The sequence below is a fragment of the Euphorbia lathyris genome, chromosome 9 (assembly GCF_963576675.1).
Source record: "Euphorbia lathyris chromosome 9, ddEupLath1.1, whole genome shotgun sequence".
NCBI lineage: Eukaryota > Viridiplantae > Streptophyta > Magnoliopsida > Malpighiales > Euphorbiaceae > Euphorbia > Euphorbia lathyris.
In genome coordinates, this window is record NC_088918.1 from 52767281 (window position 1) to 52785801 (window position 18521).

At 34.1% G+C, this 18521-nt stretch overlaps 1 protein-coding gene across 2 annotated transcripts; it reads right to left on the reverse strand.

Annotated features, from left to right (window-relative positions):
- Positions 1 to 1307: 1307 nt before the first annotated feature.
- On the reverse strand, positions 1308 to 2540 carry LOC136206094 (protein CYSTEINE-RICH TRANSMEMBRANE MODULE 9-like). 2 transcript variants are annotated; one of them, XM_065997017.1, is made up of 3 exons: positions 2371 to 2540; positions 2138 to 2261; positions 1308 to 1551 (listed from the first exon to the last, which is right to left on the reverse strand). In XM_065997017.1, exons 1-3 carry the CDS (start codon positions 2390 to 2392, stop codon positions 1506 to 1508), a joined length of 192 nt encoding a protein of 63 aa, XP_065853089.1. In that variant the 5' UTR covers positions 2393 to 2540; the 3' UTR covers positions 1308 to 1505. The 2 variants fall into 2 exon arrangements, with proteins under 2 accessions (XP_065853089.1, XP_065853088.1); XM_065997016.1 differs by having other exon boundaries at positions 2138 to 2273; positions 2371 to 2531.
- Between the last annotated feature and the right edge of the window lie 15981 nt (positions 2541 to 18521).

The following is an 18521-nucleotide window of genomic DNA, read 5'->3' on the forward strand; positions in this document are numbered from 1 at the left end:
ATATGACACATTGGAAGAGCTATCAGACTCAGTCCCAATGAACGTATCTGTGTCAAGATGCGATGCTCCTTCGACCCTGAAATAGGGAAAGGTTGGAGGATCAGTACAAAAACTGGAAGCCATAGCAAAGCAACATGGATTTCACTGCCTTTTATAATTTATAGATAATGATAAATTATAGATAAATAATAATAATAATAATAATAATAATAATAATAAATAATGGTAAATTATAGCTAAATGATGATAATAATAATGATGATTATTATATAAATAATTATAATTATAATAAATAATAATAAATTACTGAATGCTGAAACTGAATTGAACTGAACTGATTGTTACTGAAATTAAGTAATAAAGAACAAAGCCTTAGTCACATCCATATATTCTATCCACCATAACTCATTCAATCCATATAACCAAACATATCTAATCCATCTAAAAGAATTAATGCAAGCACCATAATCCATCATAACCCGTCCAACCCATCAAATAGTATCCTTATATGGATTGGGTAAAAAACCTTATGATAATCCACCCAATCCAAATTTGAAGGGTAAAAAACCTTATGATAACCCATCCAATTCAAATTTAAATACATCTCTCTGAGATATATAAATTGGAGTCTAAAATTTATAAATTAGGATATAAAAAAATAGTTATATATGAAGAATTAAAAAAAAAAAGAATTTTGTAATATAATTTAATTTTAATTTTATAATTAAATATGATTTTCAGATAAAAAATTATATCGTATGTACTGTTTAGATATGAATAAATAAATCAATTAATAGATGGTACAAAAAATCTATTTTTGTGGATTTACTTGGGAAGGAAGAAAAAAGTTTTATCTTTTGGATTAGATTTTCTATGTTTTTAGTATTATTATTATTATTATTTTTATATATATTCATATATTTTATCTGATATCTTTATTGTTTTCTATTATTCTTTTATTTATATATTTTTTGAATTTAACAAAAATATAAATAATTTATTTATTCGTGGATCAATAAATCTACGTGATTAAAAACAAAAAACATGACTCTAATTCGAATATTCCAAATAATTTAAATGATAAAAATTAGATTGCAGATGTATTTTTATGATTTTAGATTTACCAGAAATATATATTTTCTGGTTTACCAGAAATATAGATTTACCAGAAATATATATTTTCTTATGTTTTTATATTTTTTATACATTGTATAGTTTTTTTTATACTATTTATAGTCATTTTCAACGTGTAGAATATGTCACAATCTATACCAAATTTTTTTTTTCATCTAACGAAATATAAATCATCTAACGAACATATAAAGACTTTTCATATAATAAAAAATAATGACAAAAATAAAGTAAGAAATAAAGATGAGAAAATATGTAAAATAATATGTCGGGAATAAACACACTGGTTAAAGAGAAAATGAAAATATATACAAAGCATGAATTAAAAAAATAAAATATAGAAATGTGTGGAATCCTATATCCTTCCTTCCTCCTTAAAAGCACGCGTCCAATACACAGCAACAGCACAAGGCAGCACAACTGCACATTATTTATTTCAGATATAAATATGTCAACAATCCTATTTAAATTAAAACACCAAATTACACTTATTGTATAACTAAACGAATTATTTAATACTGGAATACAAATCTTTTCCAGATGCAGAATCAAACTGATAATTTCAAATATATTTAAACAATTAATGCATCCTTTCCTTTCTCGACTCAGTTTTGCATACAGTGGCTGTGAGGAAAAAATAGTTGACAAGGGTTTGGAAAATTTTAGAAAAAAAATTAATAGATTATTTTAAAATTAAATTAAAAGTTACGCCTATTTTATCTATAAAAAAAAGAGTTAATATTAGTTATGGTGATACGGTGTGAAAATTGTTTTCTCCAACAACTATGTTTACCAGATTCGGGAAAGCAACGTGAACAGGCGAACTTAATTCTGACACTTAGGTTTAAATTTAAATTATAAGCTTACTCAAAATCAAAATACTGAATTAAATTATTAAATTCTGACGAGATGAAAGTATATTTTAAAATTTGAAGATGGTAATTAAAAGTTATTGATTTAGAATCAGATAATTGAGAAAGAGAAAGAGAATAATAAAATAACGTACCATCCTTTCCAGAAGCCATCGCCCTTGGATGTAGTCTCAACGGGAACAGGATTTTGATCACTAGCATCCTTAGTCGGATAACCGGCCGGTGGTGGAGCTACATATGCATCTGCCGGTGCCGGTGCTGGATATGATTCTTCAATTTCAAATTAACCATTTTCAATCTTGGTATTCTTATGAATTTGTTCATGATATGATAAATAAGAAATTGAAAATATTATAAATGAATTTACCTGTAACTTGATTCTGACTCATCTTGCTGGAACTGGATGTGAATTAAATTTAGAAGGAATAAAGGAACTGAAGTTTAAGTAGAATAATTTAAAGTTATGATTATTATATAGAGAGGAAGCAGAATGATGAATGGGAGCAGGTTAGATTATTCGATTCCAAGTGGAAGATGAAAACGCGGGCGGCGACCCCGCGTTTATTAATATTGAATTCCCCGCCAGCGTCACCCTCCTCTTGTTTGCACTTGCTTGCCACGTGTCCCACTTTTAATACCTATCTTCTTAATTCCCATTTGGATTTGATGCACAACCCCATCTTTGTTTCTTACTAGTATTAGTATTTTATGTCGTTCAACAACTTCATTTTATTAGTTGTTATGTCTTTTTCCACACTAATTAAATGAAACCATCACTGCCTATATATGCATTATATATGTAAATTGTATAACAAATACAAAAACAAAAAAACAAAAAAAATAGCAAAAATTTGACTTCATAGATTTCAATTATAAATCATCCAATAATGTAAAGGTATAATAGTCTCGACATTTTTTTTAAACATGAAACTAAATGGCATAAAGATATAATGTTTAATAATGTAAAATATTTTGATCAAAATTTAATTTTTCCTTGCATGAGGGAGCATACACGAGGGAGCATACACGAGTGTACGTACTAGTGTTGGGAAGACTGAAGAGTTTCCTATTACGATTGGAGTGCATCAAGGTTCCGCACTAAGCCCATTTCTTTTCGCCATCGTTATGGATGAACTAACAAGTTCACTTCAAGATGGTATGTCATGGTGCATGCTGTTTGCAGATGATATTGTGTTGGTTGATGAGACGAAAGGAGTGGAGAGGAAGTTGGAGCTATGGAGACAAACTCTAGAATCTAGAGGCTTTAAGTTTAGCCGAAGTAAGACAGAATATTTGGAGTGTAAGTTTAGCGGCAATAGGAGTAGGGAGGCAGGGACAATCACCCTAGATGGGAGAGTTGTTCAGGCCTCGGATTGCTTCCGGTATTTAGGATCTATTATCCAAACAGATGGAGAAGTAGATGGAGATGTTGTTCATAGGATTAAAGCTGGTTGGTCGAAGTGGAAGAGTGCTACGGGTTTCCTCTGTGACCCCGACATGCCTAATAGATTGAAGGGAAAATTCTACCGGACGACAATTAGACCAGCATTGTTATATGGTACGGAGTGTTGGGCAGTGCAACACTGCCACATCCATAAGATGTCGGTGGCGGAGATGCGTATGCTGAGATGGATGTGTGGTCATACGAGAAAGGATCGGGTGAGTAATGAAATAATTAGGACAACAGTAGGGGTCACATCTATTGAGAATAAAATGAGAGAAAACCGACTAAGGTGGTTTGGCCATGTGAGACGTAGAGCGCTTGATGCGCCGGTTAGGAGAACCGAAGAGTGGCAAAGGGATGTAGTGGTGAGGGGTAGGGGAAGACCTAAGCAAACTTGGAGGAGGGTGATCGAGAGTGATATGAGTTTACTGGGAATTGAGGAAAATATGGTAGTGGATAGGACGGAGTGGAGGGAGCGAATTTGTGTCGCTGACACGACTTGATTTCACGGTTTTATATGATGGTTCATGTTAGCCGACCCCGAATTATTTCGGAACTAAGACTTTGTTGTTGTTGTTGTTGTTGTTGAAGGAAGGAAAAAAAATGCTCAAAAAGAGAAAATAAATAAGAAAAATGCATTCCAATTGATCAATTGTGGACATTATTAATAAGGAAGAGATCCTATGTAGTTTGCCAACCAGCTAGTATCTTTATGTCCCTCGTAATAAATATGAACAAAACACACATCCCAACCAACAACAATACCTGATGCCAGACATATATGAATTAACCACGAAAAGAAATAATAAATCACAACCGAACTTGTCATAAAGGTACCAACAATTTGAGAATCAAACTCAAAAATCACACGTATATACCTCTTTCTCCCAAGCTAAAATAAGACCAAAATATAAGCCTTACCTCTCTGTCAAATTAGAAGCGTAACGTCCTATATTTAGCTTTAAAACCTCCACACCAATTACCATCTGAGTCCTTGAGTAAGCCCTCAACAAAATACAAACTAGAAATACCCTACATGTTCCATCCAAATTAAGCTTGGCCCAAGGCTAAGGATGTCTCAAAGAAATCTAAATAACTTGACTATAAAGCTTCAAATTAGCCTCCACAAGCTCATTCGCAGCAATGGTTTCTTTAGAGGAAGCAATCAAAAGTTGAACTCTATCGGGACATCTTTATCACCATTAAAAACAACACCAAATCTCCACTTCCACAACCACCAAACACAATTAGAGAAAAAGGTTTGCTAGGGAATATCTTAGAAAGTGCAATGGAAATTCAAATTAATATGAATCCACTCTGCCGAAATGCTAGAGAAGAAAGAAATACAAAACTCGGAGAATAATTTTGCTCCAAGACCAAAAGCAACAGTTCAATCATGAAGCACATTATCAAGTTAAGAAGTGAAATCACTCAATTCAATCAAGGAGCGGATGACCCATTATCCGAGGTGTGGGAAATATTTAAGGAATTGTTGAGGAGAGCTCTAAATCATGGTATATCACTTGGTATGCATATGCGAATCTTTTACCATGGATTGATCAATCAGTGCAAAAGTGTTTTGTAATCACCATATAATAGAGAAGTCGATGCCATGAGCGCAACTGATATTTACAATATGATTGAGAAGATGGTGGCTTGGAATTACAAATGGCACGCAACAAGGAACAAAATGAAGCAAGGTATTAGTACTTCTTCATCAGCTAATGACATAGTTGTGTCTTTGTTAACCACACAAATGAATAAGGTGACTAAGAAGATTATGAGGATGAGCACACAAGCTGTGGCTTCATAAACAAGTTCAGTACACGTGTTAACTTGTAATTTTTGTGCAGGAGATCATAGAATCATTGATTGTCAAGCTTCAAAACCAGTACATCGAGTGAGTTAGAGCTTGTTGATTATCTAAGTAATTAGAGGGAACACAAGTGTGGACCTTTGCTCAAAATCCGTCTCGAGGATATCACAATCATTCTGCTTATTCTCGGAGAGCTAATCAAGGAAGTCATAAACAACAGCCTCAAGCTCAACAATAGTACAATCAACATAGACAGAACCAACAACAGTATGTGTTGAAACACATTTTCACAATGATTTTGATTTGACAAAATTATCTAAATTAGAATTAAATCCCTAAGTTAAAATATTCCAACACATTAAATTTAAACGCTTTGATTTAATTATTACTAATGTGTTTGTTCAAGTGTTGTTTGAGTATTTAATTCACAAGTGTTGAAAGACATTAAGACCAATGCTCAAAGCCCATTAAGCAAAGTCAAAGCCCAAGCAAACAGATCCAAAGCTTATGGATCAACTCAGCCCAGCATAAAAAAGGATCCAGAAGGCTTGCTAACTGCTTCACAACGAAGTCACTAAGTTCAATGGACAACAGACAAAGCAGAAGTTGACTTAGCAAACTTGGAGACAAAGGCTACCCAAATGAGGAAAGCTTCAGTTGAGCCAGAACAGTTGTCGTCTCGCTGTCCAGGAATCTTTACCATAAATGGAGAGACAACCTAACACGTACTGACCAAAAGCTTCTGAAGAACTGATCAAGACAGAAAAGACTACATTCTCATTGGCCGAAGACACTGAGCACTAAGGAGTGAAAGGGACAGTAGAGTCGTTTCACTCCAACTGTTATTTTGAATTTCGAAATGATCGAACCCTCAAGGTGTCACTGTAAATAGGCCTTTCATTTGCTTCATTCGATGCAGATCTTCACCAAGTCGAAACGCTGATCAAATTCCTACTTGAAGTTCTGTGCCAAAAGCAAAGCAAAACAATCTTACACCCATTCATATTCCTGTGTAAAAGATTAGATTTTAGATCATTCAATGTGTTTTGTGTACTTAGAACAAAAACCTTTATCAATTCTAAGATTGTTAGGAGACACTGAGTTGCTCGGTTTTAGCACTCAGTGGTAGAATAGTATTGAGTATAGGATATAGAGGAAGGTACTCTGTATACTCGCTGACTATTGTAAGGGGTTTATGCTCTACCCAAAAGATCTCAGTAGTGGATTAAAGCTCGGAAGGATTCCGGGGACTGGATGTAGGTAGGAGGCCGAACCAGGATAAAACTGCTGAGTAACATTATCTAACCCTTAACTTCTTATCTGCTTGCTTTTTATTGTGCCCAGTAAAACACTTAACTGAAATATATATTGAGTTGTGTGATTTGGTGCTGAGCTCAGGAATAGACTGTCTAGTGCTATTTCCTGACTTAACGTTAGAAGCAGCTTTAGGCTTTGATTAACTAAAGCTGCCTCTGACCTCACTCAATATCACTGTGCTAAAGAACTTAAGTGAAAAATTGTTAAGTGTTTAAAGAAACAAGTAAGCCTTTAAGAGAAAAATTTGAAATAGTTCCTTAACCCCCCCTTTGGAACTAATTCTCACATTACAAAGGACCAACAGTATGCACAACCTGTGCAACCATATGTTTCACCATAGTAGATGAGAGAAAAGAAAAGGCCTTCCATGAAAGAGATGGTGACTTAATTCATGCATCAAATGCAAAATTTTATAAAGAATATGTACAATTAGAGGCATCAACTATCTGATATGGTTGCGTTGAAAAACAAAGGTGTTCTACTGAGAAAAATCTGAGACACACCCACGTGAAGGAGTTAACTCCATAACCTTGAGGACTGGATTAGAAATCTAGTATGAACCCAAGTCGATACTGAAAAGGAAGGTTGCAGAGTCATAACATGTGTCTCAAACTAAACAACATGTGCCGAAGATAACATAAGTTGTTGGAAAAGATCCAGCTTGTTCCATCCACCAACTCAGAACTTGTGTACGTCCCAAAACCAGTATATGTGCATCAACCCAAAATACCATATCCAGGACAGTTGAAACAAGAGAAGGCAGATATCCGAGATAACAAGATCTTGGATATGTTGAATAAGCTTTGTATCAACCTACCATTCATAGAAGCACTGCCTGGAATGCCTTCTTATGCTAAATTTCTGAAGGATCTCCTAACCAACAAGAGGGAGCTAGAAAGTGTGACACAAATTAGTTTGAACGAAGATTACCCATCCCTATTGCAAAGTAACCCTTGCAAAAAAAAAAAAAAAAAAAACTTAAGGATCTAAGGAGTTTTACTATTCCTTGTTCTACTGGTCCTTTAAATATAGATAATACTCTTTGTGACTTAGGTGAATATAAATCTGATGTCATATTCTGTGTATAAGAAATTAGGTTTAGGTGAACCACAACCCACAATGGTAGTACTTCACTTAAGTGATAAGACTATGAGGTTTTCTATGTGTATTGTGAAAGATGTCCTAGTTAAAGTTGATAAATTTATTTTACCCGTAGACTTTAGTAGACAATTCTTAGTCACATGTAAAGCATTAATTGATGTTAGTAATGCACAAATTATATGTAAGATTAATGGTGAGCAAGTCACTTTTAAAATGCATGAAGTTGTTAAACATTCATCCTCTAATAATGATACTTGTTATTTTATAGATGTATGCACTGAATTTGCATAGTTTAATAAGAAGGATTACATAGAGGAGAATTTCAAAAGACGAGGTGGAAGAACAACAATATGTGTCAAACCACATCTTGAATCAGATTCACACAGTTATAAAGCGGGTAAATTACATATGTGGTGTACAACCTTTACCCTAAATCACATTTTGGTGTACAATCAAAATTTTGTCACACTAAACCGTACGAACTTCCGGTGACCTCTCAATAAAGTGTACAGCCGGTTTTTATGACCTGTCAGCGCTGGTCAAAGTTGCCACATCATCATTTTCATTATAGCATTAAAAAAAATTGGGACCTACTCTTTATAGAATTACTAAAATAACCTTATCACTTGTAAATTTACTAAATTACCTTCATCTTCTTCCTTCAATCTGCTCTCAACCATTTCTCTCTCTCACTCTTCTCTCTCTCTATATATCTTAAAATGTATCTAAATATTAACAATCCTCTTTTTTTTTTACATTAAATTTGTTTTGTTGTAACATAACATCTACACCAATAAATTTTTTAATGGTCTGCTCTTTGAACAAAAATCAAATGGAAAAAAAAAACAGTTGAACCTCCAAACATTACCCCTCTCTCTGTCTCTGTTCTTTGTTACGCAGCCCCCCTCCCAAACCCCAACCCCAACCAACAACAAAGTTAAACTAATGCATCTTTTTATAAATTCATTATTCAAAATTAAAACTATGAAATTCCTTTAACTTCCTTCTCCATTTTTTACAATTCCAATCCCTAACCAAAACTATAAAATTCTTTCATCTTCTTTCCTTCTTTCTTTTACTAATTTCTATTCAATTCCTTCGACATCAGCTCGTTTTTTCCCAATATATCCTCAATTCCGCCGGGTTTTATTCCTAATGCTACCCAATCTGCTTGGGACAGTTTCAAGAAATTTGCCGGCTGCCAAACCGGTCAAAAGCAAGACGGTTTATCTAAGCTCAGGCAGTATTTCAATCACTTCTGCTACATTCCCTCTTCTCTTTCTAATTTGACCGATGTGCTTGAAACAGCTCTCAAGACCTATCAACGGAACTTCAATCTTAATGTCGGCGGTAGATCTAGAGTCGGTATGTCAGACAAGAACAATTTCCTAAATTCATTTGCCATGATCTTAAATCAAACAACCAGGCCACTCACAAGCCAAAAGGCTCATCCAAAAGAGTGATTTCAGAGTCGGAGAGAATCAATTTCAAGGCATTGTTGGAAGGACCTGGAGCAGGAGCAGGATCGGGAGCGGGAGCAGGAGATGAATCCTCCATTGATGAAGCTGCTGTAAGAAGTTTAATTTCTATATTAACGGGTATATAGGAAGATATGGAAAAGATTCGAGTTTCCGACAGATGATTCAAAACAAGTGTAGAGATTGTTTGAGTAGAAAAAGAAAGGATTTTCATGATGGGGTTGACGGGGTTTTCACTAAATTTAGTAAACAGGTGTAGAGAGGGTTGAAGGAAGAAAATGAGGGTAATTTAATAAATTTATAGGGATAGGGTTATTTTAGTAATTCTATAAAGAGTGGGTCCCACTTTTTTTAATGCTATAATGAAAAATGACGATGTGGCAACTTTGACCAGCGTTGACCGGTTATAAAAACCGGTTGTACACTTTAATGGGAGGTCACATGAAGTTCGTACGGTTTAGTGTGATAAAATTTTGGTTGTACACCAAAATATGATTTAGGGTAAAGTTTGTACATCACGTATGTAATTTACCCGTTGTAAAGCATTATTTGGAAAGCAACCGTGAGAAAAAGAACCCTCAATTAATTATAAATATAACTTTATAATTAAATAATTATTAACACTCCTATTCACATATGAAAAAATATCTTAGTTTGGCTATCAACGCTGCGTATTAACCAAGTCGTGGTGGAGATGGACGCACAAGTGATCATACACAAGCTACAGTCAAGTTTACAGGATATCTCTGATCATACTCGGTTGGAGAGGCCGATTTTACACGTGCGTTCGGAAAAAAATTGCTAAATCGAATTTGCTTAATTTTTTTTTATATGCGTGTTATAATTTGAATGGTCAAAGAGCAATTTTAAGTATTAATGTAAAATTTCTCAAAAATAAGCTAGATTTCGTTTAATAGTTCTAACATGTAAAAAAATTGGATTTAGGGAAAAATTAAAAATTTGATTTGAGATGGCCTACCAGGTCAAAATTAATAATTTGGATTTAAGGAGGTCTAAGAGGGAAAAAAAAAATTTGGACTTATAGAGGCCTAACGGGCTATAAAAACTAGAAATTTGGATTTAGAGAAGCCTAACATGCCAAAAAAAATTAGAAATTTAGATTTAGAGAAGTCTAACAGACCTAAAAAAAATTAAAATTTTGGATTTAGGGAGTATCTTAATAGGTTCAAAATATTGAAATTTTGAATTTTGGACAAACCTAACACCTAATAAGATATATTTAATTTTTTTATTAGTTCAATGCTAATTTTTAAAAAAATTATAACATTTTTATGATTTTTTATTTTTAGTTTTAAAATTTTAAAATATAATTTAGAAATTAAGTTGTTTGAGAATCAAAAATAAAAAATTAATTTTTTTAATAGAAAATACATAATAAAAATAAGTTAAAAAGTGTTATGAAAATAAATAAATAAATTAATAATGGTAATATAGTTTTATAATTATTGAAAAATAAAATTTAAATAAATAAACACTTTCTAAAATAAATTGAAGTTGGAAAAATTGAATCTAGAACCTTTTAAAATAAAACAAGTGTTTTAACCAACTCATTTATCTTTAACTGTCTCCGCCCCTGTTAACTGGTTAAGATTAACTCGGCTAGTTCAAATCGGTCTCATTGGTTTTCAAAGGTATTGAATTTTGACCGAGTGGATCCAGTTTTGATAACTTGCTGGGTGGTACGATATATATTAGTCAGAGTGAGTTTAATACTATTATCTAATTTAATTTGATTTGAATACGTCATGCTGCTCTAATGAAATAGAGGAATTAAAAACAAATGCAAAATGAAAATGGATATAATAAGAATAAGGTGATGATAATGAATTTAAAGCGTGCACTCAATTCAATTAAAATCAAGACGAAGCGAGGTAATATGTTTGTGCATTAAGGATCATTTACGCGTCTTGTTTTATGGGTGACACGTGTATTTCCATCCTTGGTTGTTTAGTTTGACCAAATATTTTATTTGACATCATCTATTTAATTACTCCAATTCAATGCTTTAACGACTTGAGCAAGAAAATCCCCTAATTGAGTTAAGTAATAATAATTTAAAGATATCCTATTTTAAAACAGCGAAGAAGCCCAACGAGACTAAAAGGCCTATGTAGTAGCCCAAAACATCACCGACACTTCACGAGCCCAGTGGCTAAAACATTCACTCTTTTTGTCAACCAAACATGGCCTCATTTAAAATAAGAAATATTACTGGATAACTTATTTTAGATAATTTTAAATATAAGCTAAATAATTAGCGTTAATTTTAAATGAATACACATTTTTACAGATGGGTATTTATGGTTTTTTTTATTTTGTTACAAATCAAACCATGTGATTTGCAATTTTTTCACTTTGAAATTGTTATAGGTAAATTTGGCAATGTCAATAAAAAAATAAAATTTTTACAAACCACATAGGCCTGTAATAAAAAAATTACATATATCGATCTGTAAAAATGTAAAACCACATGACATTTATTTAAAATTAACCTAATAATTTATTAGTCCCTATATTATTATCTAAGGTATTATTTAGTCCTCGTATTTTTAATAATACATTTGAAGATTTTTAATTTTTATTATATTCAACAGTTTAGTCTCTATCCATCTAAATTACTGATTTTTTCTTTAGCTTTTTGAAGTAAATTATATTTTTGGTAATTGAACTTTAACCTATTTGCACTTTGATACTTGACATACGAGCGTTTTCGACTATAAACAAAGCAACCCAATGAACATTCTAAACTCATTTATATCATATTGTTGGCGATATTTTCGAAATATCCCAATTTTCAACCTTGATACGCGTTTGCGGGGATTAAAAATGGTAAAAATAATCCGGGCGTGCCAGAGAAGCTAATTCTCAAAGGGTAAAATGGTAATTGAATAAAATAAATAAATAAAGTGCACCTAAATTACTTGAATTCTAAACGAAAAGCGATTGACGACCGTTACAATGACTGAAAATAAAAACAACGGTCTTGGGCCCCGACGTTACTTGACAGGTCAGTCGGAAAAACAATTTTTAAATATAAGTACCAAAAAATAAAGTAATAAAACGACACAAAAATATAATTTTTTTAATTTTCTTTTATATTTTTATTGATTTTGTAAATATTTTTCAATGTTTTTTGTATAGAAATAATAATAAAGCATGAAAATTACAACTTAAAAAGAAATAATAACTTTAAAGCTAGAAATGTAAATAAGTCACAAAAACAAATATGTACGGAATGAAATGAAATTAACCGATGTCCTTGATGTCGTTGGGATGCGTGAAATTAAGGATTAGACCTCCAGAAAATCGGCTCAGGGGCTGTTGCGTTGTCCGGGTAGTGCTGGGCGAATTTGAAGTAATTCGGAGAGTTCAGGGACTTGAGCAGAAATTTACCACCAAGTCAACAACAAAATTGGACTAAATTGATGCTTTTGTGGGACTTTCGGGCTCAATTTCAGGAGCTGTAGATGTCGGATTATAGCGAAACGAAGGCTAGTATTTAAAGTTAGTGTGCGAAGGAAGGGTTTAGAGCTGGAATTTCAGAAAAAGATCGAGTAAATGAGTCGGAATAAATTATTGAAAATTGGACGACAGAATAATTGTTTGATGGTTGAAAAAACCAAAAGCTTGATTCTGTTTCGTGGTGGGTACTTTAGGGGCGATTTAGAAGGCTATAGGATGTCGTTTTTTACGAAATAAAAATTGAGAGTTCTAGAATTGATGTCAATAAAGAGATTAAAATTAATTTGGGCTAAAACGATAAGCTAACGAACTCTAAATAAAATTTGGAAAACGGCTCACCAGAAAGGTTGTTTGATGAATTTTTCAATGATGAAAAACTCAAAAGCTTGTTTCTGGGTCTTTTTAATCGATTGAGATCAATAAAAAGTTCCCAAATATGATTTGGAATAGATGTGTAAACTAAGAATGACTCAAAAATGGGGTTTCGGTGATCTTGGTTTCACGGAAAATGCTTGAAGCTTTGAAGAACTTAACAATGGCGAAATTTGGTTTAGACTAAGAAAGCTTGAACCGAGGATTGGGTAATGATTTTACTGACTTAACTAAGAGATTGCAAAAAACGATTTGAGAATTGGTTGATTAAACTAAGAGAATTTCGGATTTGAAGTTTCTGAGAATTGAAAGTTTTTTTGAGGAAAGATTAAATAACTAATTCTGGGAATTGAGACCTTGTTTAGACTAAATAGATGCTAGAGAACGATTTCTACGAATCTACGGATTGATAAAGAGACCGATTTTGGCAGAGAATTTAAGAGAAAAATTTGAGTTGTCTGTGTTTGATTGATTTTGATTGATTTTTGAGTGGGTTTGATTGATTTTTGAGTGGGGTTTGGAATGAAAGGATTAGGCTCTATTTATAGGATTTTGGGTAACAATTTCCAAGTTAGTGGCCCTTATTTTTCTCAAACATGATCCCACTACATTCCCATTAGTTGAAGATAGAAAGTGGGTGAGTGGGGAGTTGGAAGAATGGAGATAATGCGTTGAATACGTCCTGGATGTGTTGGAAATGTTCAAACCCGTTTTTCAGCACCACTTCCCTTTGAAAAATTCTACCGGCTTCGTTTTACTCCGTTTTGCTCCGTTTTTGACATTCCGGAAAGCTAACATCCCGAACTTTCTGAAAAAAAATATAACTGCTTGATATCTTGCTGTTTCGGGGTCCGTTTTTATCGTCGAAGTTGCTAGATGGGTTGCTGAAAAATGGTGCAAATTTGCCCCTGATTTTTATTATTTATTTATTTATTTTTTCTTTTCTTTTTATTTCTGTTTTTTTTATAATAATCTTTTGATATTATTTTCTATTTTTTGTCACATTTTTATTTTGTTGAGAGATAAATTTAATTAAAATAAAAAACTATAGAGTAAAAACTATAACCTATGCTAAAATACAAAATTTTTAATTAGCCCCCAACAATTGCCCCCCTATTTTATGCGTAAAAGATTTGAAAATGAATTTTGCACATAAAATAAGTCTTTTATTTATTTTTATTTTTCTTTACCCGTCAGTACCGATTTGTTGAAGCTGAAATTTGTTTAACTCCGTCTATGAATTCGCGACTTCACTTCCGTTGTTAATAAACTTCTTTAAGCTACTGACTGGCGGAAATAAATTGAATTGTCACTTCTTTTTTACAAGAATCATGATTGGGTAATATCCGTCTTGAACCTCTTGAGGTTGGAGTTGAGAATCCATTTGGTGATATGGATATATCGTACATGACGGAACTTGCCCCCCCAACGTCTTCGAGCTCAGATGCCATCGGTGCTGCACATGTTGTTGTCTCAAATTTGATGGGGACAAAACTGAGCGAGTGGACGACGGATCAGGTGGAAAAGGCTACACCGAACTTCTTTGTAGCGATTGTTTTTTTTTTCTCACAGCTCTTTAATTCTTTTTTAATTTTTTTTGGAACATGTAAATGGACTTTTATTGTTTTTCTTTATTTTTATTTTTCTTTTCGTTTATGTCTTTTGTCATTTCATTTTTTTTTACGCTTCTTTTTTTTTTTACCTTATTATCTCTAAGCATGCTAAAAAATATCAATGATGCTAATTAACAGCTTAAAAGAAAAACTAAAATGTAAAATGATGCAAAAATGAAACAAAATAAAAAATAAAAGGCACCTCGTACCTTATCGCATCCTTATATTTTCTATAGCGGCTGATGCCACCGCTTTGTCCTTCGGCTGTGACAAAATCATTGAACCTTTTCGATGAGAGGCTCATTGCCAATCGGCCTACGGTAAGGCACAATGGTGTTTGACTTTTTCTTGCCTTTGGTCTTGATTTTGATTGGACCAATGCTATCTTCGTATAATCGAGACTCCACCATATCCGAATGTGTCTCAAATGGTTTTTCGTTTGCCCGAATCACCTCAATGTCGTTTCCTTTCCAACGTAATAAAAGTTGGTGCAAGGATGACGGAATGCACGAGTTGGAGTGGATCCAATCTCGTCCGAGCAAAGCTTGATAACTTGCTGTAGAGTTCACCACAAAAAATTCCACCGTAGTGGTTTGGGTACCAATGGTAAGTTGCACAGGCAAAACCCCATAGGTTTTAGCAACTTCACCGGTAAAAGCTGAAACAGAAATTTCTGACGTTATTATGTCACATACAGATTTCTCGAGAGCTAGCGCCATCTTTAATGGCATAATGTTAACGGCTGAACCGTTATCAACTAGAACTCTCGATAAAGGCTTGCCATCAATGTGTGCTTTGACGTATAATGGCTTAATGTGGCGTGTCATCTTTAGAGTGGGTTTGTCAAAATAAACCTGCTTCATCCGATCTTCCGACGAAGCTTTAATTGTGACGCCACTTCGTCGGTCTTCTTGAATCTCGTGTACCTCCTCGTTTGGATCTTTACTTCTAAAATTTATTGGTAAAATTAAAGAAGTAGCAGCACAATCAGCTTGGATAATGAAATCTCCAACACGAATTTTCACATTTTTCTTTTCTTTTATTTTTTCTTTTGAAACGTTGCTAGAATCGACACTAGACAACTCCATTTCACTTTTCCTTCCTTTTTCTGCCTCTCTCTTTCTTATTCTTATTTTTGCATTTTTTGAGAAAGGTTGTGGAAATTTTTTATGTCGGTTGACGAACCATTTTTCGAGGGGAACTTGCGTCGGTGGAGTAACGAAGCGTGACCGGCCTTGGTTTGTGCCACTTTTATTTTTATTTATTGGCTTTCGTTTCCTCCGTGGCTTTTCTTTCTCCTTGGCGGTTGGCAAAGTGCCCTTTGATACCCAAATTTGTTTTGTCTTTGAATGGTCGGGGCGCCCTTTTCTCCGACTCGAGGTGTTGCTATGGACATTACACTTAGGAGGTGGCATCTCGATGGAAGTTGCATTTATCATTGTAGCGACTGGAAATGGATCCTCATCAATCAACATGCTCTCTTTCTTTTCAGGAAATTTAAGCACGCCTTTGTTTACTCTATCCTGCACCGCATTCTTAAAAACAAGGCAAGATTGTATGTCGTGGCTCCAACTATCATGATATTTACAATAAGTTTTTCCACGGGTGTCATCTCTAGACGGAATAATATGTCCATGAGGTAAGGTTATGAAACCTTCCTTTAGCAAATAGTTAAAAAGTTCCTCGATTTTAGAAACATCAAATGTGTATTGCACATTTGTATTTCGTCTAACCACTTCGGGAGCTTTTGGAATTTTTGCTAGCATTGGACAAATGCGGGATCCTGTTCTAGTTAGTTCGGCTATAGCTACCTCATGTGCCTCATTGGTTTCTATATCCTGATGGTAACTACCTACAGAGTTTTTCTTCCTACGATTATCCTCACGCATTAATTCTTTATATTCTGACACTTTAGCAACAAGTTCATAATAATCACAAAAATCAAGGCCCTGGAATTTCTTCCTATTTCCAAACTCTAAGCCACGTTGAGCAATTTTAACAAACTCCATTTCAGGAATATTAACTCGACATCTATGCCTCATTTTCTTGAAACGATTAATAAAACTTTCAATGGACTCACCTGAGCGCTGAACCATACGAGATAGTTCGGCGACACATACCTCGGGCTCAGTTCGATAGAACTGAGCATGAAATAATTGTTCCATACGACCCCAGCTTCTGACTGATTCAGGTTGTAATGTCGTATAGCATGTGAAAGCCGGTCTAGTTAGTGACCCAGGGAATAAACGCAAACGAAGCATATCGAAGTCTTGTTCCACACTAATCCCGCTGCATAGGAATGAAAATCGAGCAACGTGCTCGATGGTAGATTGTCCATTTTCACCTGAAAATAAAGAAAAATCTGGAATTCTAAAATGGTGAGGAAATGGGTATCGTTGGTCGTATTCCCTTGGGTAGGCTTTCTGAAACTCCGGGCGGTACACCTCACGGACCGTAGGTCCATAAATTTCTTGCACGATGTTCCGAATACGTTGCCTATCCTTTGCTTCATTACATATTTCGCTCCTCACACCTGAAATACGAGATACGTTATTATTATCACGAGAGTTCTCACGAATATTTTTACGAGTATATTCGCGGGTATGATCACGGTCTTGGTTTCTCCACGTGCCCCCCGAACCACGAGCGTTGTTGTCACCATAGTGCTCCGAGTGGGTATTAGATCCGGTGTTTGACCTGAAATGAGGCACATTTGGAGGTATTGACAATTGTTCTGAGGTTCTTCGATCTCCTCGCTCATTGAATCTCATGTTTTCCTCACGATTAGGCGGTGGCCTATATCGATCGCCTTGGGGGGTGCCTTCCCTCGTGTTATCTGAAATATTGTGAGAGTTCAAATTCTTAGCATAAATTTCAGCACACCTATCTGGGATCCTATTTATCTCATCGGTGAGATTATGAATCATGTTTTCCAAATTGGGTTGTTTGCAAGCTTGCACCATCTCGGCTACAAGTCTCTCAAGGTTGCGCATATGGGCCTCTTGTCTCGCAAAAAATGCGTTGAAGTCTGGTTGTGGTATTGATGTCCGATGAACGTCTTCCAAGTGGCTCGTGGTTTCGGCAACGTGACCATCGGGTATGTTTGTGTCGACGTTTTCATCTTGACCCCTATTCTGATTTTCATCAGACTCCGGAATGGGTAGTTCTCGACCTGTATTTTTCCTTGGTGGCATCTTAAACAACAAATGATATTAGAAAAGTTTGGAAATAAATTGCCAAAACAGATTATCAAAGCGGAAAATACCACAAAAAAAATGTACTTAAAAAAAAATCGGTATATATATATATGTATAAAAAATTTAGATTTTTGGCAAAACTTAAGAAACTGTAGTTTTGGTACTGATAAAAAAAAATGTTTTTAGGTCCCACTGGGCGTGCCAAAAATTGTTGGCGATATTTTCGAAATATCCCAATTTTCAACCTTGATACGCGTTTGCGGGGATTAAAAATGGTAAAAATAATGCGGGCGTGCCAGAGAAGCTAATTCTCAAAGGGTAAAATGGTAATTGAATAAAATAAATAAATAAAGTGCGCCTAAATTACTTGAATTCTAAACGAAAAGCGATTGACGACCGTTACAAGGACTGAAAATAAAAACAACGGTCTTGGGCCCCGACGTTACTTGACAGGTCAGTCGGAAAAACAATTTTTAAATATAAGTACCAAAAAATAAAGTAATAAAACGACACAAAAATATAATTTTTTTAATTTTCTTTTATATTTTTATTGATTTTGTAAATATTTTTCAATGTTTTTTGTATAGAAATAATAATAAAGCATGAAAATTACAACTTAAAAAGAAATAATAACTTTAAAGCTAGAAATGTAAATAAGTCACAAAAACAAATATGTACGGAATGAAATGAAATTAAC